Source organism: Crinia signifera, chromosome 8 (assembly GCF_055691185.1).
Source record: "Crinia signifera chromosome 8, ASM5569118v1, whole genome shotgun sequence".
In the NCBI taxonomy this organism is placed as follows: Eukaryota; Metazoa; Chordata; class Amphibia; order Anura; family Myobatrachidae; genus Crinia; species Crinia signifera.
In genome coordinates, this window is record NC_139224.1 from 161,507,212 (window position 1) to 161,530,786 (window position 23,575).

The 23,575-nt window shown below is 45.9% G+C and overlaps 1 protein-coding gene across 1 annotated transcript; it reads right to left on the minus strand.

The window, feature by feature from the left end:
• Positions 1-1,192: 1,192 nt before the first annotated feature.
• Positions 1,193-22,651, minus strand: MPL (MPL proto-oncogene, thrombopoietin receptor). The gene is made up of 12 exons (XM_083157578.1): positions 22,400-22,651; positions 22,005-22,161; positions 20,215-20,378; positions 18,787-18,941; positions 17,505-17,652; positions 15,765-15,882; positions 14,373-14,536; positions 13,730-13,872; positions 13,264-13,429; positions 7,396-7,483; positions 3,051-3,138; positions 1,193-2,352 (listed from the first exon to the last, which is right to left on the minus strand). Exons 1-12 carry the CDS (start codon positions 22,494-22,496, stop codon positions 2,092-2,094), a joined length of 1,749 nt encoding a protein of 582 aa, XP_083013704.1. The 5' UTR covers positions 22,497-22,651; the 3' UTR covers positions 1,193-2,091.
• Between the last annotated feature and the right edge of the window lie 924 nt (positions 22,652-23,575).

Below are 23,575 nucleotides of genomic sequence, written 5' to 3' on the forward strand. Positions count from 1 at the left end.
CTGACAGGTATATATAAAAAAAAAAACCTCTGTACCCCCAAAAAGTTGCTGATCACCTCAGATATAGTGATCAGCACAAAAGGCGGGGGCAGCAGACACAAAATTTAGCACTCTCTATCACTCTCTGTCACTATCTCTCTCTATCTCTCTATCTCTCACTATCTATCACTCTATGACACTGCAGCAGCAGCACTGACAGGTATATCTATATATAAAAAAAAACCTGCGCCCCCAAAAAGTTGCTGATCAGTTAATTTATACTGATCAGCACAAAAGGGGGGGCAGCAGTCAGTTATATAAAAAATATATAGCACAATCTGTCACTATCTCTCTATCTCTCTCTCTCTATCTCTCTCTATCTCTCTCTATCTATCTATAGCTCTATCACACTGCAGCAGCACAAAATATAGCACTAGGCCTCTCTATCTCTCTCTATCTCTCTCTATCTCTTTCAGTTATATAAAAAATATATAGCACAATCTGTCACTATCTCTCTCTCTATCTCTCTCTCTCTATCTCTCTCTATCTCTCTCTATCTCTCTATCTATAGCTCTATCACACTGCAGCAGCACAAAATATAGCACTAGGCCTCTCTATCTCTCTCTATCTCTCTCTATCTCTCTCTCTCTAACTCTCTCTCTATCTAATAAATCGCAGAAGCACAAGATGTCACAGGATGTCACAAGATGTCACAGGATGTCACAAGATGTCACAAGCATAAGCAATATCAATGATCAGGTAAGTATTTTGGATGGGTTCTGGTCAGTATAGGCGGCAGCTGGGCACGGTGACCGCACTGCATGCTATTCCAGACCGGAATGGCGTCTGCAGTGCAGTCACCGTTAGTTTAAACCCCCCTCCATGGCTGTGATTGGTCCGTCGGTCCGACGAACCAATCACGGCCTTTGGGGGCGGGAGGGGTGAGGTGGGGTGACACCAGTGTCACCCTTACACCCCGCGGTGATTGGTGCTGTACTTTACAGCACCAATCACCTCCGATCCCGTGTCACCGGCGAACGTTATTCGCCGGTGACACAGAAAACGCTGTGAATGGCTGTTCACAATGAACAGCCAATCACAGCGATTGCCGACGGGGGGGCGGCATCGCCGCCCCCCCTGGGCATGCACGGACATGTCTGCTGTCAGGGACAGCAGACATCGTCCCTCTGTCACTGCGTCTCTAGACGCAGTGACAGTTTTAAGCCATGACGTATATATACGTCAACGGTCGGGAAGTACTTCCCGGCCATGACGTATATATACGTCAAATGTCGTGAAGGGGTTAAGATGGCCCTGATGTATTCCTAGCACTTGCAGTTATACAATACAATAATTTTATAAAAGGTTTAACTTTATAATATATAGAATATTTTACAAACCACAATGTGATGTAACGGAACGGTATCTCCTTCAATTGGCAGCAAATCACTGATATAAAAAATTCCATTAGTTCCGTAGGGACACGTGCAATTCCTGGAACCTTCTTCCCCTTTGCTTCACAAAGTGCTCAAGAATATCAGTGCATAGTTTGTTATCAAATTAGAGTCGCCGGTGATTAATCCACCTGTCCAGGAGATCCACATATCTTCCCCTGTTGGGTGTAGACTCGCTTGGTAACAAACCATAATGCATACTCATATCGACAACAATATTTACATTAAATACATATTCAAATGTAATCCCATTTACGGGGATTACAAAAGTTTCCCCGCATCACTCTTTTTATACAGGCTTCCCTTATCAAAAATGCTTGGGACCACGAGAATTTTGTATAAGGGATATTTACAGTTTTTGGAAAAAAATTTTTATTGAATACTTATATGGTCCCCTGGTGGTTTCCGGATGGTCCAATGACGTCCACAATGTCCCCCGGCATCCACGGAGGTGTTCAGGATCCTCTTCAGCGGTAACAGGAGTGCGGTGTGTGAGTGCGCGGGCGCGTTGGTCATCGGGGGACTTGGTAAGTATGAAAAAAGGGGCAGGGGAAAAAAATTACAAATTCCAAAAAAAACATGGTTTTTGGAATATTTTGGATAACAGCATACGGGAGACTCGACATGTAATTTCCTTTTAAAGTCAAATCCCAGGGTACTACAAGCTCCAGTTAGTGGGCAAGTAAGTCTGATTGGTCACACCACTGGATGGCTGGTCATAGGGGGTGACGTCCAGGCTGAGTTCCAGTAGGTCTATCTTTGGCCAGTAGTCTTCATTCTGGTAGCTGGGAAGGGAGAGCTGAACGTAATCCTGAGATGTTGGAGGCCCTTCAGCCGTAAATGTCACTTCGCTAAGTATTTCCAGACAGGAGGGTTGTGGTGCTTCTTCCAGAGGCTTCTCGTACAGCGTAGCACTAGGCTGCGATAACAAAAACAAATAGGTCAAACGCATCAAATACGACAGGGACACCCTCCCTCCTGGTTCATAAAATGACAATGTTTGTAAGTGTGAATAATTGGCCTGATTGGGATATGTATGCAAAACCAAGGGTCTACTTTCAAATTCCAGTTGTAAAAGGCCTTTTGACTGCGACCTTCCCCAAGTTGAACTATTGACCCTATTGACCTAACCCCATGTTGACCTTCAGTCATGTTGACCTTTATGGATGTCGATTTATTGGTGTCGACCTAATGCTTCTCAACCTAGTTGGTGTCTATCCAATGATCCATACCCGTCATTGGACGCAGCCTTCGTACCCAGCTGATGAAGCTTCGGCTTACGTGGACTGGCCAAGGGTTGGCGATGGTGACAATGGTCATCCAATGCTTTGTCTTTGGAAGCAACACTCGGACTGCAGATGCATGGTTTATAACATGGAGGACTGGGTTCTGCATATACTGTATATATACATTTTGTTTGTTTTGCGTCATCAGAGGCTGAGCCCTGCAAACCTCGGCAACACTCATACAAAGGAGAGCATTGGCAAAGAAAGGTTCTGGCTACAGCTGGGTTTTTCGGAAGTTACCTGACATTAGTGGCGTAACTTTGTCCCAGTTACCCGGTGGCAAGTTGTAAAATGTAATAATAACAATATATGAAGCGTTATTAGCAGTCACCTGGTATTGTTTCTGTATCTCGGCCAGGAACGAGTCCAGGACGCGGTGCAGGTTGGGCACAGAAGGCCACAGTATATCCTTCAGCTTCCTGAAAATAGGACATCACATTTCATGTATAGCATCATGGATAGGTATCACACACTGGTGTCACACGCAGGTACGTGTCACACGCAGGTATCACACACTGGTGTCACACGCAGGTATTACACACTGGTGTCACACACAGGTATAACACACTGGTGTCACACGCAGGTATTACACACTGGTGTCACACGCAGGTATCACACACTGGTGTCACACGCAGGTATTACACACTGGTGTCACACACAGGTATCACACACTGGTGTCACACACAGGTAATACACACTGGTGTCACACGCAGGTATTACACACTGGTGTCACACGCAGGTATTACACACTGGTGTCACACGCAGGTATCACACACTGGTGTCACACACAGGTATTACACACTGGTGTCACACACAGGTATTACACACTGGTGTCACACACAGGTATAACATACTGGTGTAACACACTGGTGTCACAATCTAATTTTTATTTAGCGCCTTCTAGAATCTCTTATATATTTGGCTACATCTGTCACTCAAAGTGTGTGAGTGTGTGTATAACAGGAGGGACACATTGCTCTGCTTCTGGACTTCTCCCTTAATTAATGATTGCCAGCACCTGTGTTGAAGCACCTTTCTAATCAATTAATAACATGTGTGAAACAGGTGATGGTAATCATACATTATGAGGGAAGTCCAGAAACAGAGCAATGTGTCCCTCCTGGAGAGGGTCATGTTGGGAGGTATGTCAGACAGACTCACATGACAGAGAACCAGCCCAGTGAGCCCACAGTGCCAGACATCCTCTGTCTCCCCATGTTGCCCAGCAAAGACACTCCACCAGGTGAGCGCCCCCCCACCAACGATTCGCGCCCCCCCCCCCCCCCCCGCGGCAAAACCCCCTCGCGATTCGAGGCAACCCCCCCTCCCCCCGCAGTTCACGGCACCCCCGCGACCCCCCCCTCCCGCGATTCGCGGCAAAAACCCCCCCTTCCCCATGGCTATGGTCGACAATGAAAAAGGTTGACATGAGATTTTGAGATTTATTTTTCATTTTTTGAATGTTCTCATATTCATTCTCATGTGTCGACATGGACACCAATGAAATGCCACACTTATGTCAACATTTACATGTGTTGACCTTTCTGTGTTGATTTTTCTTGTGGCGATTCGCGGCACCCCCCACGACCCCTCCCGCGATTCACGGCACCCCCCCTGCGACCACCCCCTTCCATGATTCGCAGCACCACCCCACCCTGTGACCCCCCCTCCTCCCGCGATTCGCCGCCAACCCCCCCTCCCACGATTTGTGGCAACCCCAGCGACCAACCCCTCCCGCGATTCGCGGCAACCCCCGCGCCCTCCCTCCTGCGATTCGCAGCAACCCCCTGCCCCCGCGACCCCCCCTCCTGCAATTCGCTGCAACCCCCCTTGCCCCCCCTCCCGCGATTCGCGGCACCCACCCCCAACCCCCGCGACCCCCCTCCCGCAATTAACGGCACCCCCCGCGACCCCCCCTCCCGCAATTCGCAACCCCCCTTGCGCGATTCACACCCCACTCCTGCGCTTTGCGGACCCCCGCCCCCTCCCGAGATTCACCGACACCTGCGCCCCCCCTCCTGCAATTCTGCCCCCTCCCTCGATTCCCGGCACCCCCCCCCCGCGCCCCTCCCACAATTCACGGCACCCCTGCTCCCCTCTTTAGTCCCCCGTATGCCCACACACCCCTATCACTACCCAGCTTCCTGCTCTACTGAACCATAACTTCCACCACTGGGGAGTCGCTGACGCTGTGTTGCCCACATACCCCTATCATGCCTCATAGCCCAGCCTCCTGCTCTCATGGACACTAACTCCCTCCCAGTAGGAGGAGACACTGACTCAGGGCCACCGTCCTGTACTCCTGTACTGCCACGCTGGACCCTCACCCACTGGCAGAAGCTGCACTGTGTCTCCCACCCTCCTCTTTAGTCCCCCTTATGCCCACACACCCCTATCACTACCCAGCCTCCTGTTTTCCTGTGTTGTGACCTCCGCCAGTGGGGAGCCGCTGACTCAAAAACACCCTACTATACTATTGCACACACACACACACCTAAACAACATGCACACACAGCCCCCCCCACACACCCACAAATGTCACTGTACCATCCACACTATCAATGTACATCTTACTCTGTAACCACTTTTTAATTAAACAAAACAATACACACACCCTTCCAAATCATATGCTCTCTGTTTAACACATTTCAACTATAACTCAAGTTGCAATACAGGGCATCTTTCATACAATTCTAACCATATTTCTCACAATACAAACGTTCACAAATTAAGGGGGCGCAGCCCCTTACGACGGTGTGAAGAGCGCGATGAATCACCTAGTATAATAGTATTTGATGTGTTGTCCAGAGAAACAATCAATCTATAATTGTTATGGGAAAACTGACTTTCATGTATAAAAGACACTGCAAATGTCTTTAATTATATACATATACAGGTTGAGTAACCCTTATCCAAAATGCTTGGCACCAGAAGCATTTCGGATAACGGATTATTCCGTATTTCAGAATATTTTTATATTTCAATGGGGTATCTTGATGAACCTTGCATGTATGTTGTATAAACACATCAAAACACATCAAAACACATGAAATACACACAAATACATTTTATTTGTAAATGAAACAAGGTTTCAAAACATGAAACAAAGTTTGTGTACAATCTCGGGTATTGAATTTGAATGCCAAGCAAACATTTTCTTGCACATATTTAGTGGCAGTTGCATATCATGTCCCCAGTAGTGCCAGTTACATATCATGTCCCCAGTAGTGCCAGTTACATATCATGTCCCCAGTAGTGTCCCCAGTAGTGCCAGTTAAGGGCCCCATACATCAGCAATTAATTGTGACAATTTTCATATATGGAGATTGCCACAATTAATTTTAGATGTGTGGGCTCCCCCTTTTGGCAATCCCAATCAAAATCGCCAATCGATTGCTTAATCAGGTTTTTAAACATGTTTAATAATCTGGTATTATCTGCAGATCTTTTTTATATGTGTGGGCATTCCCAATTCGTCTTCTTCATCTATTTACATTATGAACAGCTGAAGTGACAATCGATTGGGGCAATTTCCAGATATGAAGATGCAATCTTTAGATGGAAAAATCTGCCGATCACTGAAATAAATCTGTAATATGTGGGCAAAGTCAGATAGATTGTAAAATCCATTTATCTGGCCAAAAAATCCCTGTATCTGGAAATCCATAAATTGTGATTTCTGATGTATGGGGCCCTTTACATGTCATGTCCCCAGTAGTGCCAGTTATAGATGTCCCCAGTAGTGCCAGTAATAGATGTCCCTAGTAGTGCCAGTTATAGATGTCTCCAGTAGTGTCAGTTACAGATGTCCCCCCAGCAGTGCTTTTAGGGGGGGGAAATACGGTACTTGTGTACTAGCACGGCGCCCATCGCATCGCAGACCATATCGCATGCGATGCGATGCGATATCCGCCGATGTTCTATTTTTAATTTTAAAATTGTATGGCATTGTATATGGCATACAATGCCATACAATGCGATGGGATGCGATTATAAATTGTATAAGCACCCTAATGGGTGCTTACAATGCTTAAATGCACCCCCACGCCACACCCGGCGGTACGCGTCCTACGACCTTTTCATACCCCACTATCCACGTCGGCGTGGAGTTGATTTTATAAAGTGTGGCGAGCGCAGCGAGCCTGAAGCATGGCGAGCCCCGCGAGGGGACGCGGATACCTTCACAGGTATCCGCGTCCCCTCGCGGGCTTCACAGGTATCCGCGTCCCCGTGCGGGGCTCGCTGCGCTCGCCACGCTTCGGGCTCGGTGGCTCGCTGCACTCGCCTCACTTTATAAAATCAACTCCACGCCAACGTGGATAGTGGGGGCATGAAAAGGTTGTAGGACGCGTACCGCCGCCCCTCGCGGACTCGCTGCGCTCGCCACGCTTCGGGTTCACGTTTATACTTGGGGGGTGGCGTGGGGGTGCATTTAAGCATTGTAAGCACCCATTAGGGTGCTTATACAATTTAATATGGTATATGGGTCAAAATCGCATCGCATGCCATCGGGTGTATGGCATGCGATGTGATAAAAAAATCAGGCGACTAATTATCGTGGGCGCCTTGCTAGTACACAAGTACCAAAAATACATTCTGGGAACTATGAATAAGGGATTTTTGGATATGGGATACTCAACCAGTTATGTTATTTTTCTCAATAAATGTGTACTTACCTATACAGAGAGGGAAATAGATAACACAGAACAAGCCCAGCTGCCAGGGTTATCACCACACACAAAATGATTACTGGTATAATCCAACCTGCAAGGAAAGGACACACAGATCGATTATATATAATGGGCATATATATATATATATATATATATATATATATATTGTGTGTGTGATAAAGAAGGACATACACTGGACTCCAATGAAGGCTTTGATCTTTATTTTCTTTAGCAGGACACAGTATACCAGGTCAGTTCACAGGCAGGCGTAGGTACAGCCAGCAGCATACAGGTAATCACAGCATAATACATACTCCAGTTATCCCTAGCATGGCCCCGCACCTTGCCCTATCGCTTGGGCAGCTAATCCACCATCAGGAGCAGTTACCCTCTGCCCTGGAAACACTTATATCATGAGACCACAGGTGCTGCTGATTACACAACCTTGCTTCTGTTACTGCTCCAAAACCTGGTCTGGATCCTCTCATGTGGAGAGATGATGTCACTGCCACTAGAGGCAGACGGCGTTTCGTTAGATGTCTATTCTTGGTTGTCCGCATTTACATAGACAGTGACAGTAGATAGACGAGAGGAAAGCATCGAAGGGAACCTGGTCGACAGTCGACAAGGGTTTTTCGGCTTTTTTTTGTGCCAATCCACTTGGTTCCTGCTCTACTATCCAAGTGGACATAAAGTGGGAATATGATGGTGTGCCCAAATCACGGCTAGAGCATTGTCCACGGGCACCCCTCTGACACTGTGAACATACATATATTGTCCGCAGGCACCCCTCTGACATTTGGCACCAAAACAAAGATGAAAAACCTGTGTCAACCTTGCTACTGTGGACCTTGCAGGTTTCCTCGTGTAGATTTACCGTCACTGTCTATGTAAATGCAGACAACTAAGTATAGACGTCCAGTCATAGTCAATGTAAAATGAACTACGGACATACAAGTGCACAGGTGACCAACACACAAGTCAGTGTCCTGTTCATGCTTGAGAATAGGTGAAAGAGAAACAGAGAGATTGCCTGAGCGCAGAGTGGTCGAAACCTCCAGATGGCAGTTGACCAATGATCATTAGTCTATGGGTGATGTCAAATACTTTTGCCATCAAGGAGAAGATCCAAATAGTTTCCCACTATCCGATGGTTTCCAGATCACGGGGCATCGCTCTAGGCACCCTCCTCCCAACAACTGTTAAGACCCAGGTGGTCTGTGGCCTGTGCAACACTCTCTGAAAGAACAGGAATGTCCATTGGTGGGTGACTATGGTGCAGGATTACAGTCCTGGTGCCTTCATAGTAAGATCGATGTTGAATAGGGTTACTGTACATGGGTTTTGCAATAAGAGGGAGTATTTTGGACAAAAGTTATTGCCTACAGGATGTTCCATTCCCTGTGTCTTTTTTATAAAATGTATCACTTCTCTTCATTGGTGTGGTCATTGGTCTGCGAGTGTTTGGAGCGCAGCAAGAAGGTTAATGCACCCCACCAGACATGTGCCCCCCCCCCCCCCCCTCCTGCCTGTCCCAATCCCTGTGCAGGGTAATTTCTCCTCCTGTCACAGGAACGTCTGCATTTTGCTGGGCACTCCCGACGTTTCTATGGGCGCGTCCACCATTTTTGTGGGCACGCTCATGAAATGCCACGGGTCCAACCTGATGCACCTCCCACCTGTCAATCAGACTGCGAGTGCCTTGCAAACACAGAAGTTTGCCAAAGGCACTCACAGCCGGGCCCGGCACATGGGCATTTTGGCAAATGCGTATCCGGCCAACCATCAGGCGGGGCCAAATTTGGACCTGGGCGAGCAGGTCTGAAGGCTTCTAGGCTTCCTCAATACTTGTTGGCAAAATGTGCCATGCGGTTGCTCTGTAAAATATGCAGCAGTTCATAAAAGGCACAGTCACTCTTGGTTCCTTTGAACTTTGCCTACATGACATGGGCAAAGTTTTCTATCAGTTTGAAAGAGTAACGACTGGAATCCAAGTCTCACCATTTATTTCCATCTGTCATCTGAAATGATACAGGACCTTCCCATGGAGGATTTTCATGGTATCCAGATTTAATTGGCTCCAGTCATTGACAATTTCTAGTTGCTATTCTACACAGATATGGCAGGGTCTATGGGGGGGATATGGTAATTTGGTCTACAGCATCTTGGTCGACAAGGATTAGGTCAACACCATTAGGTCGACATGGGGATAGGTCAACATGGTTCTAGGTCGACATGGGTCAAGGTCGACATGGGTCTAGGTAGAAATGGGTTAGGGTAGAAAAGTCATTGGGTCGACACAAGCATTAGGTTGACATGTCCAGGTTGACAGTCAAAAGGTGGACATGGGGTTATTCACTGTTTTTTGAGCCGACATGTGCCGACAGTCAGTATTTCATGCCCTACCATCCACTAGGGCGTGGTGGGATAATAAAATAGGGTACTTGTGTACAATCACGGCTCCCACAATGTCCATCGCATAGGAAAAAATCGCATCGCATGCGATTTTAACGCATGTGATTTTTAACAGAAATGCATCCAAATGCATTGAAATTAGTATCAAACATGTTCAATGGCCCCCAAATGTCATTTTTCAGGCTGTACCACCCCCACTATCAACGCGAACCCGAAGCGTGGCAAGCCCGCGAGGGGCGGCGGTACGCGTCCTATGACCTTTTCATACCCCCACTATCCACGTCAGCGTGGAGTTGAGAATAGAAAGTGTGGCGAGCCACTGAGCCCGAAGCGTGGCGAGCGCACACGGATACCTTCACAGGTATACGCGTCCCCTCGCGGGCTTCACAGGTGTCCGCGTCCCCTCGCCACGCTTTGGGCTCGGTGGCTCGCTGCGCTCGCCACACTTTCTATTCTCAACTCCACGCCGACGTGGATAGTGGGGGTATGAAAAGGTCGTAGGACGCGTACCGCCGCCCCACGCCGGCTCGCTGCGCTCGCCACGCTTCGGGTTCGCATTGATAGTGGGGGTGGTACAGCCTGAAAAATGACATTTGGGGGCCATTGAACATGTTTGATACTAATTTTAATGCATTTGGATGCATTTCTGTCAAAAATCGCATGCGATCGCATGCGATGCGATTGCATGCGATTGCTAAAATATTGCTTAAAATCGGCAAAAATCGCATCCCATCGCATGCCACTACATATGGCATGCGATGGCATGCGATGGGAGCCATTAAAGTACACAAGTACCTAAAATAGTGCCCGAAGGGGATGTGGTGCACTATAAACTGTGTCGACATTCAGGTAAAAAAAACATGTCGACCTATTGACTGTTGATCTAGACACTGTCAACCTAATGCTTGTGTCGACCTAATGACTTGTCTACCTAAACCCATGTCTACCTAGACCCCTGTGGACCTAAACCCTTGTTGACCTGGAATCATGTCGACTTTTCCCCATGTCGACCTAGTGGTTTCGACCTAATGCTTGTGGATCAAGATGACAAATTCCGGGGTTGGATCCAGCTGAGGAAGCCACAGAGTAATCGTAAGGCGGAGAAACGCGTATTGGAGCCCGCTACAGCCCGGAGCCAGTACCCACAGACTCTGCAGCATTGGTATTGGGTCAACCCCGGAACTTGGGGATTCTTTCTATTTCTGCAGGAGCCAGTAAAGGATACAAACATCTGGACACTGTTACCTGGAGCTGTTCCCTGCAAAAGGACCATACACCTACCGCTCTGATAAAGGGAACGTGGTATATAACCAACTACTCAAAACTCCAAAAAAGGAGCCCTGCACTATGACCAAATGGGACTGGTAACTATTGTTCAAATGCCTCTGATATAAAACTGAACATTATTAAAAAAGCCTCATTAGTTGAGTATACTCAGCCTCGCTCTGCATATTATATGTGTGTATGTTGTTTGTCTTGTATGTCAGCTTTTTAATTATATTGTACTAATAAATTGTGGATTTATGTATGCCTTTTTTATTAAATAAGGGATATCACAATTATATGGTTCAACTTGGTCTTTGTGGTAAGCAGCGCCACCTTGTGGTAGTTTACTTTTAGTAATATACCATTTTCTTTTTTGTGCACATAATTAGCAGAGGTACACAATTCCTCTGACAGGAGGCCGCAGCTTACTTCTTACTTTCTGTGGTCAGATTGTGTTTAGGGAATTGGTGTGAGAAATGTGACGTGGCGGACCTTGCGGTCTAAACTTTTGGATTTTCCAAGGCAATTTGGGGATTCTGAGGTCTTGGTTTTACATCTCGGTAGTAAAGATCTGAGAAAGATGACAGGTTTGGAATTGAGGAGCCATAAATACAAGGCAATTAATGAGGCCAGGAAGTAGGTGAAATGGGGTACAAAATGTCAGTAGAAGGACTTTTTTTTTGTTTTCGAGGATCTGATTCAGGTTATTTCTTCGGTGCTTCGGTAGTTGTATCGTAGAGGTGTGGGGGTTCTGTATCCGGACCTTCGTTTTGATAGGAAAGAACGTAAAGTTGCCACTTTGGGTGCATATTTTGTTAAGTTAATAAATCTTATGGTTTTGGGTGCGCTCTCCTTCCTTGATCTGTTTTTTCATTGGAACACCTTGACAGGGTCTGCGTTTTCACCCTACCGGTTGAGTTGTCATGTTGGACGGTTGAGTGGATACTTATTGTTGGTAGCTGTTGAGAATTTTGGTTTGTGTGCACCATTGTCGGGATCAGTCAACATTGCGTGTTGATAGTTGTTAATACCATAAGCGTGCGCAGCCCATCTTATTAGAGGGTGCACAATTTGAGGGGCGTGTCTATCGCCACCTACTGGGCGTGCATATCACTGCCCACTTATCTATGCTATATAGATATACATATACATATATAAGTTTGTGATAGATGATAGAATATATATATATATATAAAAGCACTTACCCCCTCTGTGTAGAAGGAATTGAAGCCAGCACTCAGCGATGTAAGTGAAAAAACAAAATAGCTTTTATTGCAAACACATCATTGCAAAAAATGACAGCTGTAGAGACCTGACAGCCGTTTCAACTGCTCCTAGGCAGTTTTCATCAGAGGTCCTGGGAGCAGTTGAAACGGCTGTCAGTTCTCTACAGCTGTCATTTTTTGCAATGATGTGTTTGCAATAAAAGCTATTTTGTTTTTTCACTTACATCGCTGAGTGCTGGCTTCAATTCCTTCTACACAGAGGGGGTAAGTGCTTTTGTTCATGTACCTATGTGCCCTGCACCAGCTCAGTTATTTCTTGAACATTTAGGAGTGCCTAACCTGCAAAAACCTGATATATATATATATATATATACATATATATATACATACAGTTTGTGGAGGGGGGGCACCAACATTCATCTTGCCTCTGGGAGACCCCCCTGGCCCTCTCTCCCCTAACATACTGCCGAGCGGGCGCGGGGGTCGGGGGGGGGGGGCACGGGGATGTCACGATAGAGGTGGGGGCTGAAACTGAAAGGGCAGCGATGGATCCAGCGCTGCAGCACCCTGCACCCGGCCGCGAAGACGCCGTGTGACGGCTTTTATCTGCTGCAGGCTGGAGGTGAATTTAGCAGTGTGCGAGCGCACGCCTATGGTTGATACATTGTTGAAGTGTCCTTGATTATAGCTATCCAGTCCATGCCACATACTTTAGTTTATTTAAACATATTTAAATATTCTTAATATATGCTTTAAATAAATATCTAACAATTTTTTTTATTAGGCCAAATCCATGTCTCCGAGTCTTTCTAATATTGTTTATTTATGAATGTGTCCAGTTTATGATGTATGCATTGGACACACTCAGACGATGAATATCTCTACAGTGGGACCCTGATATAACATCGCCGCGCACATGATAATTCAGCCAGAGGGTGAAATTGGTCCAAGCTTTAAGTCTTACCAGTGCTGGGAGGACTCTTGTACAGGACACGAGAGGACCAATCGCTCCAGAATCCCTTGATTTTCTTTGTACTTGGACTTGGACTTGCTCTAATTTGCAAAATGTAGCTTGTACCAGCAACCAAAGACAGCAATTTGTGGTGAACGCCTGCTGGGACCTGCACAGTCTGGTGGAGAACATGCAGCTTTATACAGTAACTGTAGTCATAATTCACAATCACACCCTGCTCTATTAACCCCATCCTGCATGTTCTGTATAGCAGCGTGCAAATGAATTGGGACGGAGGCCCTTATTCTGGTTCACTCGCAAAGGAAAAATCCTTTTCAAATGGACAAAACCATGTGCACTGCAGGGGGGCAGATGTAACATTTGCAGTGAACGGTAGCACAGGACTTACTCAACGGCTGCGATAGAACTAGGTGGAACTGAATGTACAAAGGATGGTCTATATGCTGCAGAGTCTTACCGTCCACGTTTTTGTATTGTCCTCCGAGAAGCGGATCTGGTAAATCAGATGTTCTTCAAGGCCCGGTAGGGAACTCGACCAGTTAAGAGCCAGTTTGTTGCCAGGAAGCTCCTGGATATGCAGCTTGGGTACAGGAGGAATGACTGAATCAGATAGAACACAGCCAGCTTAATTTATAAACATTGGAAGAGATATCCTACAGTGTATATAGTCATTCTGCATATAGCCTCTAGGTGTCGCTGTTGTTGTCGTGCAGATCAAAGATACTGATATGATATTTCAGATCATAGAGACATCTGTGCTTAATGCAGGCCGAAGCTTCCCACCAACCTTCCTCAGAGCCCCCTAACATTGCATATGATCCAGATCTCCTAGTTGGTGCACAGTAAACCCAATGTTTTAATTAACAAGAAGAAACTCATCACCAGTGGCGTTGCTAAACAACTCCCTAGGGAGCTTTCCTGGGCCCAGGACAAGACAATATTGTCAGCCATACATCACATGAGGGGTATTGGTTGCGCGAAGGCCGTATTGTCGTAAAGCACCATCGGAAAGCGATCATGTAATGGTGACAACCACATATATAATAGCATCAAACATCAACAGTTGCCATAAATTAGTTTCCAATATAGTCCATACTCACCTATATGGTTAACCAAGAATTGCTTAGTAGAGTACACAGACCAGTTCCCATTCACAGATGTTACATTCAGCATCACAGATACTGGTCTGTCCTCTTGTGCCAAGAACACACAGGGACAGCCTGTTACATTCACATCACCCATGCACGTCTGTAAGGTCACATTGCTGTATACCGAGAGAGAAAGTACAGTGACTGTTATTAACCTGTAGAAACATTCCTAAAGCCAAATTCCCAATTATGTATTTTAATTTATATTAAAATAAAATGCTAGCAATATTATTAGAGCCCAAAACTACACTATATGTAAAAAGTATGTGGACATAAATTACTACTGTGGAGATCATGTGTAAAGGGCATTGCTACTGTGTGTCAAAATGTATAAGGAGCATTACTATTGTGGGCATAATATGTAATAGGCATTACTATTGTGTGGCATAATGTGTAAAGGGCACTACTACTGTGTGGGCATAAGGTTTAAGGGGCATTACTATTGTGTGGAATTAATGTGTATACATTGTACTGCTGTGCGGCATAATATGTATGAGGCACAATATATGTATAAGGCACATTACTGTGTAGTGTAAAGTAAATAAGGGGCTCTAGTCTGTGGCACAATGTATATAAATGGTACTTTTGTGTGGAATTATGTGTAAGGGGCAATACTTGTATGTGGGCATAATGAGCAAGGAGAACTACTACTTTGTGGCATAATGTGTTGCAACATTATTTTTGTGTGGCATAATGTGTAAGGGGCACTACTGTTATGTTGGCATAATGTGTAAGGGGCACTACTAATGGGTGTAATAATGTAAGGGGCAATACTTGTATGTGGGCATAATGAGCAAGGAGAACTACTACTTTGTGGCATAATGTGTTGCAACATTATTTTTGTGTGGCATAATGTGTAAGGGGCACTACTGTTGTGTTGGCATAATGTGTAAGGGGCACTACTAATGGGTGTAATAATGTATATAAGTATATAAGTTGTACTACTGTGCGACATAAGGTGTATAAGATACACTGTAATGTAGTAATGTAATGTGAATAAGGGGCGATGATGTGTTACAATACTTGTATAAAGGGTACATGAAATGTGGAAAAAAGTTAATAAAATATACTACTGTGTGGTGCAAGGTGAATAAGGGACATTATTATGAGGTGTAATTTGAGTTGGGGGTATTATTGTGTGACCATGCCCTTCCCCATGAGACCCATTTTTTTGGAGCCTTCCCTATTTAAAAAATTGGTAAGGGGGAGGCACAAATGCTATTTGGGTACCAAAATGTCTAGTTACAGCTCCTACACTGGCAACTTCAATTCAAATACAATAGTTATATATTCCTCCCACCCTCCCCCCTCCCTTTATCTTCAATGGCTCCTAGAGAATATTACCTCTCTTGCTCATATCTGTAGAATGCTTGGTAGAATCCTAGCGCATTAGCAGACGCTCTATTCCACTTGCAGCAAACTTGAGACAGGTCAAATGTAAAACACAACAGCCCAATGGCATCTGCAAGGGACAAAAAAAAATCACTTCCTCCGTATGACGCAAGTATTTAATATAATTTCTGATGGCTTCTTACATATAACGCTAAATATTACACATTTATAAATTGTACTAATTATTACGGAAGCCACCCAGCAAGATTTAGGATTTACTAACGAGCATTGTCAGAAAGAGGTATTTTTCAGGTCTATTAATTAAGCTGAGAAGAATCTTTACTCGGGTGTTACACAAATTGTTTCAACTGTGAGCTACTTTCCAAAACGTTAACCTTTTCTAGCTGCGTAGCGCCATCTTAAGATGACGTTACCCTTCATCCGTCTATTCCAAACTTGCCAGCTCTCCCGCATGTTCGGAGCGACTCACAATTTTCTGGGCAGTTCCCAGGTCTCCCATCCCTACTTCCTAGTGAAGAAGCGGTCAGGAAGAAGAGATCATACAGGGGGCAGGGTTTGTCTCCACCCTTAAAATACAGTAGTTCTCAAGTCCATAGGGAGGAGTCAGGGCAGATGATGTGAATATATCCACGCCCCTTCCTGCTGAAACACTAATTACATTATTTTGTGGGCGTGGCTTAGTTATGTGTTGTCTGGCCCCTCCCCTGCACTGGCAAGCTGTGTCTTCTCTCCAGGCTTCCCATTCTTTGGATGCGGGAGAACTGCTTTTATTTCTGGTAGTGCGGGGGACTAATCAAACAATTGGGAGTCTCCTGCAACTTTCGGGAGAGTAGGCAAGGATGTACCAAGTACATTCCTACACTGATCCAATGACAAATTCTAAAACTCACCTGACACAAGAATCAACATTAAATATTTCATGACTCTATCTTATTATGCTCAGGAAATTAAATGAAATTTTGAGCAAACGCACATTTTATTTCAGTGAAGGTCCACAATTGCTTTGTAACCTATGGTATATTTCTAAATCCATATTTTTGAAGCAATGTATTATCTAAGCATGGAACAGGCACAACATTCTGAAGTTGTTTGAGTTGGGAGCAATGTAAAAAAGAGCAATTAATATGTGACTGACAGTGACTTGCTATTGGAAGTTCGACCTGCCAGTCACTCCAGGCAGTCCCATTGGGTGGTGTTCCCTCCCTCTGGGATGCCTCTCTATGAGCACCTGTGGGGCAGCCCCAAAAATGGGTTCTATGCGCAGTACCGCAGATGATAATACATATGCGCCGAACCCGTGACCTGAATATGCCTCCGGGGGCTGCTGCAAATGCTGTGCAGGGGACCGGAGGCTGGGACCGGGATTTATTTGTGGCGGAGGCAGCCCCCTCCTCCGCAGAGGTAAGAGCCACCGCTGATTAATATTGCCCTAGGGTAATACCATGATGCCCATAAGGTAGGGCAGATGTATCGTGCAGAGAGAGATAGATTCGGGTGGGGCATGTCCTAATGCAATTTTGAATTGCAATGTAACAGTAAAGCTGTCCACTGTTCATGGGCTACATGCAAAACCAGCTGGTATTTGCCCTGCACGCAAAAAACAATAAGTTTCTTATTCATGAGACTACTGCTTTCACTCTAGCGACCGTTGGCGGAGTTATTTTAATTTTCGACAATTCTGTTACCAAAATGTAATTGAAATGTACTTGGTAATGTGCATCTGTCATCTACCTGCAGAAAGTGGGCTGTAAAACATCACTGCCTCCGACCATGGGCCCCAGACTAATGGGTCGTCATCCATCCACGACGTCCGGACTTGAAGACGGTAGCGCAGACCCGGTGTCAGCTTCGGAAGTTCTACTTCTTGGTCCCTTACAGTCTACTTAGAAACAAAGCGCACCAAAGCATACCAATTGAGCAAATGTTGTCCCTGACCCCCTACCAGTGGAGGTATTTTATATGGGTATCAATCATAGGTTGCAATATACGGTACTTGTTTCCTAGCACGGCGCCCGTCGGGTCCCATCGCATACCTTAACTTAAGGTATGCGATGCAACGCGACCGACCCGATTTTTACCTTGGACCCAATGTATAAAGGGTCCCTGGGACCCGATTTTACATTGGACCCAATGTTAAATGCCTCCCACACCCGATTTTTAATTGTAAACCCACCCTGATGGTTAATTATGTGAAATGGCCCCCCATTGTTAATGCAACGCCACGATTAAAGTCAACCCGAAGCGTGGCGAGCGGAGCCAGTGGCGTAGCTTGGTTTGGGGCGCCCCCCCGCTGTTAATGCCCCCCCCCCCCATCACCGCAGGCTTTCCTGTCTGCGCGTTCCGGCTCCCTGCCTGGCTTCAATTAATAATTCTATGCAGACGGACCACGATAAAATTGCCACCCCATACCGCAGACAGTTTCAGAGAACTGTCTGCTTTATGGGGCGGCCATTTTATCGTGGTTCGTCTCCATAGATTTGGTTGAAGCCAGGAGGGGAGCCGGGACGCGCAGACAGGTAAGCCTGTGGGGGATGGGGGGCGCCACGCTTCGGGCTCGGTGGCTCGCTGCGCTCACCACACTATATAAAGTCAACTGCACGCCGACGTGGATAGTGGGGGTATGAAAAGGTCGGAGGACGCATACCGCTGTGCTCGCCACGCTTCGGGTTCACGTTGATCGTGGTGTGGCGTTAACAATGGGGGGCCATTTCACATAGTAATTACCCATCAGGGTGGGTATACAATAAAAATGGGGTCTGGGGAGCATTTAACATTGGGGCCAATGTAAAATCGGGTCTCAGGGACAATTTAACATTGGTTCCAATGTAAAAATCGGGTCGGTCGCATCGCATGCGATTGGGGCGCATGCAATGCAATCGACCCGATTTTTGCGACCCGATTTCATACAATTAAAATCGGTGGCGCCCTGCTAGGAAACAAGTACCCAATATACAATATTGCACAGATACTTCTTACAAAAGGAAATTGCAGGGTTAGGAAAAAAAACACCCACCATTAGCTGTATCGCCGTTGAGTTCTCCGACCAATACTGGACCTGGTATTGCAGAAGAAATGGCATATCATATTCCGGAGGTTGCCAGATTACATGGAACCGTTCAGAACTTTTATCCCATAAAACTGTGACACCACTTGGGTTTTGTAATATTGCTAAAAAAAAGCAAAAAAAACCCAAAAACTCTGAAAACTGTTGGAAATAATGTGTGTGGCAGTGCTGACATTGCAGAGGTATATAGGCACACACCAGCAGATAACTTAAGCTATGAACAGGTCAGTTACTCAACCAGTGGTGTTGCTTTATTGATAGATAGCAGGTAGAGTCGTACTCACTGTTACATGCACACTGGTTATGGAGCAGTGCTCCAGCAGAGTGTAATGGATAGTGGTTCATGGAACTGCTTTGTAGGTCTCTCTGGAGACTTATCTTATCTTCACTCGCAAAGGCATCTTCCTTCGTAAATGGACAAAACCATGTGCACTGCAGGGGGGCAGATGTAACATGTGCAGAGAGAATTAGATTTGGGTGAGTTATTTTGTTTCTGTGCAGGGTAAATACTGGCTTCTTTATCTTTACACTGCAATATAGATCTCACTTTGAAGTAAAACCCCACCCAAATCTAATTCTCTCTGCACATGTTACATCTGCCCCCCTGCAGTGAACATGGTTTTGTCCATTTGAGAAGGAAGATGCCTTTGCGAGTGAACAAGAATAAGGGCCAAAGTGGATCATTTGTCAAACAACCAGTTTCTGTCATTTTAATTGTTAGATAAATGATAGCATTTCAAGACGAATTGATACCTCCCAACTATCCCTATTTCAGCAGGACTATATTTTTTGGGACACTGTTCAGGAGGAGGCCTGCATGCAGCCCCATCCAGCTGGGCCCCCTCCTTCCTAACGGGAGCAGCGCCGGGCTGCTGACTCATACTGTGCATGCACAGATCTTTGGGAAAATGGTGCGCTGGCCATTTTTCCAGTGATCTCTGTAGCAGCAGTGTGGAGATGTATGGTCTGAGCACTATAGCGCTCAGACCCTACTGCGCATGTGCAGTAGGGTCTGACACACCTACACACCTCTTTTCACATACATCATACTTGCCTACTTTTGAAAACTAGTTTCAAGGAGATTATCATAGGTAGTAGAATTTTGCACGGCGCCCCATTGAGGGGTCGTGCCATGCTCCACCGAAAGGGCGTGTCTAGTTCCATATATGGAGAGATTGTGAAAAGAGATTGTGAACGTGGGTGTGTACTGCTACATCTGAGAGGAACCTTGTAAAATGACTTATATCCAAATGAAGATAAGCCCCAAAGCAGCTACTATACTTGCTAAAGTGTTGGATGCAAGTCTATATAAAACAATTTTCCTCTCATACAAAGCCTCAGTAAGAGTATTTGGTAGTAAATATTGTGCTTTCTTACCTATGAGTCCAACTTCAAATGTGCGTTTACGGAGGGTCAGATTCTTTGTTTTGTCCTTCACTAATACATGAAGGTCACTGAACAAGCGGACGTCGTCGTGCTCGCAGACATAGAGGGCTCGGCTGCCATTTTGTACAGTGATGTCACATTCCTCTTCCGCTTCTCTGTGGAGGAAGGGGGGGGGGGTTGGGGGTGGATTCACGTTCTCATCACAGTGGCAATATAAGGTGCATTTTCAGGGAGCATTTACATACAGTACAGGCCTGTAATACACTTACCAAGATATAAATGCACCAAGAACAAGTAACACACACGCAGCCTAATAGATGGATAGATTAGGGATAGATAGATAGATAGATAGATAGATAGATAGATAGATAGATAGATCATACTTGCCTACCTGACCCTCTCCATGAGGGAGAACATGCTCTGTTCCTGGACTTCCCTGGTAATGTATGATTGCCATCACCTGTAGTGAAACACCTTATTTATCAATTACCTAACTCCCCACAGGTGATGGCAATCCTACATTACCAGGAAAGTCCAGGAACAGAGCATTTTCTCCCTCATGGAGAGGGTCAGGTAGGCAAGTATGTGATAGATAGATAGATAGATAGATAGATAGATAGATAGATAGATATTCTGTATACTAATGTCTTTGCCAGGGTTTCGCTATCTACACTTCAGCTGTGCATAGCATGTTCTCGTCAATGGTTACTTACATTTGTTTAATGTAAAAGAATTGTGCAAAGTGCCACCTACAGGCCTGCTGAGGGCATTGCCCAAGCAACCATATCATCTATATCAGTGGTTCCCAAACTTTTTTGCATCACGGCACCCTAGATTATCAGAATATTTGTCACGGCACCCCTAGGTGCAAAGTTTGCTACCGAGAATTTCAGAAAACAATGTTAAATTAAATAAGTTGTGCTTATATTTCATCCTTAGGTCCAGCTATGTGGTGAGGGACATAATTCACTTCTGTATATCCACATATTTTAAAACTGGAAGCCACAAGCTCTGGTTTTGCCTATTACATTGACCATAAATAATTTGAATCGGTTCTGGACCAACAAACCAAGGCACCCCTGCAAGTGTTCCGAGGCACCCCAGGGAGCCTAGGCGCACAGTTTGGGAACCACTGATCTATATATTGTCCGTTTGTCTACAAAATACTGCCATCTGTTGGCGGTGAGTGAAATGACATCTCTTTCTCACACATGCACGAATACAGAAGGTAGCAGAATAGCCTTTGAAGCTTTTGCTTCCTTCGAGCGGGCTTACTAGTAATAAATAAATGTGTTTTTGCTTACACTCAAATATAATCAGTCAGCTGTAATTATAGGAGGCAGGAACTCACCAGCAAAGCATTAGTGGATGCAAAAGGTGCTGTTGCTGCTTTGGGGCCCGGGGGTCAGGGGGCCCCGGACCCAGCTCTCGTATAATTGTCTAACAAGTACCAGAAATAGCCTCTTAAGAAATTGGATCTGGCACTTTGCCTCGGTCCAAAAAGGGGACTCAGCAGTGGCGATCTCTCTCTCTCTCCTACTCAGTAAACCTGCACACTGATATGATCCCTCCAACAGTGCAGGGTGTGGGCGGATTTGGAGAGACTCCCATTTTTCCAGGGGAGCTGGGAGCGCCACCCACATGATTTTCGGGAGCCTTCAGTCAGTGTGAGTTAATGTATTATGCACACCACAATGTTGCTCTTGGGCTAACATACAAATAGCTGCACGCCTGACCATACAAATCATTTCTGGCAATAGCCTCATATTTGAGTTACTTACTGCTCATAGGAGTAATAAAAACCATAGGTTACTTTACTGTCTCCAGCGTCCTCTCCCACCGCCGGCAGCTCCTGAGAGTCACAGTAACATGTGATTGTTTTTAGGTTTCTGGAAAAACAATGTGGGGTCCCCTGGTCCTCCGACAGCAGGAGAAGGTCTGCAAAGAACGAAACCGCTTACGTGACTGGATTGTGATGATAATAATAATAATTATAAAAATAATAATAATCCTGTATCTTATTTTTCCTTGCTCTACTTCTGTTCTCAAACAGCTGTAGTCATCTATGCTCCTTGAGTTGGTCATTTAATTAATGTCACAATTAGGTGGGAAAAATACAAGACAACCAGCAAAAATCCTAAAGGGATGAATGAAAAGTACCAAGTGCACAACTCACCTTCCTCAGTGACCTCGGATTTCCCCAGAGCCACACACAGTACGAGGACCGTGCAAAGGGTCAGAGGCCGGGGTCCTCCAAAGGATCCGTCTCCCATAATTCCTGGGTGGTTTCTGCCCTGTGATGCTGAGCGTTCGCTCAGTGTTCTGTGAAAACCTATCTGCCTCAATAAATTGGAACATCAGGAAACCCTTTTTCTTGAGGGAAGGCCCCAAACCACCAGAGTGTGGTAGACTCTATGTGACAGTGACATGGGCCGTACCACCCAGTGCATCCTGTTGGTGGCTGGTTCAGGAGAGCCAAGAGTAAACAGCAGGAACCAGGGAGGGAAGTAACTGATGATAAGAGCTGGGAGATTCTGACCAGGCTCCCTGTGAAGTCTGAGGGAACGTCGCAGCAACGTGGAACATGGAGATACGGCTGCACTTTGTAAACATCCTGGGCCTGATTCTTAGTCTGATGCAGTGGTGTATCTATAATGGGTGCAAGTTGTGCGGCATGGGTCCATTTGTTCAATATTTGCCCCTCCTGAGTCCCATGTCGGCGGACGGAGCGCTGCACAAATCACTAGGGAATTGGTGTGGCGGCCATTTTCTGTGCAATTCTTGTATGCATATTAGGAAAATCACAGGAAAAATAGCCACCGTGTCATTTCTCCTGCGCATTCGTACTAGACTCTACAAGGTAAATTTACTAAGATGTAAGTTCTATTAGAGATTCTATCGCCAGCCCCCGCAAGAACTAAAGGCGCTCCATATGGAACTCTCAGTCTGTGGCTTCCTGCTGCCCCCATTCCACTCCTCACATCATGCCACTGCCCCTGTCACATGCAGCCCCGTCCTCATTGACGCATCACTCATCTCCTGATATACTCTGTGCTGCTGGGAACACTGCTCCTCCCACTATACAACTCTGCTGCCCCCATTCCCCTCCTCACATCATGTCACTGCCCCTGTCACATGCAGCCCTGTCCTCACTGACACATCACTCATCCCCATATACTCTGTGCTGCTGGGGACCCTGCTCCTCCCACTATATAACTCTCAGTCTGTGGCTTCCTGCTGCCCCCATTCCCCTCCTCACATCATGTCACTGCCCCTGTCACATGCAGCCCTGTCCTCACTAACACATCACTCATCCCCTGATATACTCTGTGCTGCTGGGGACCCTGCTCCG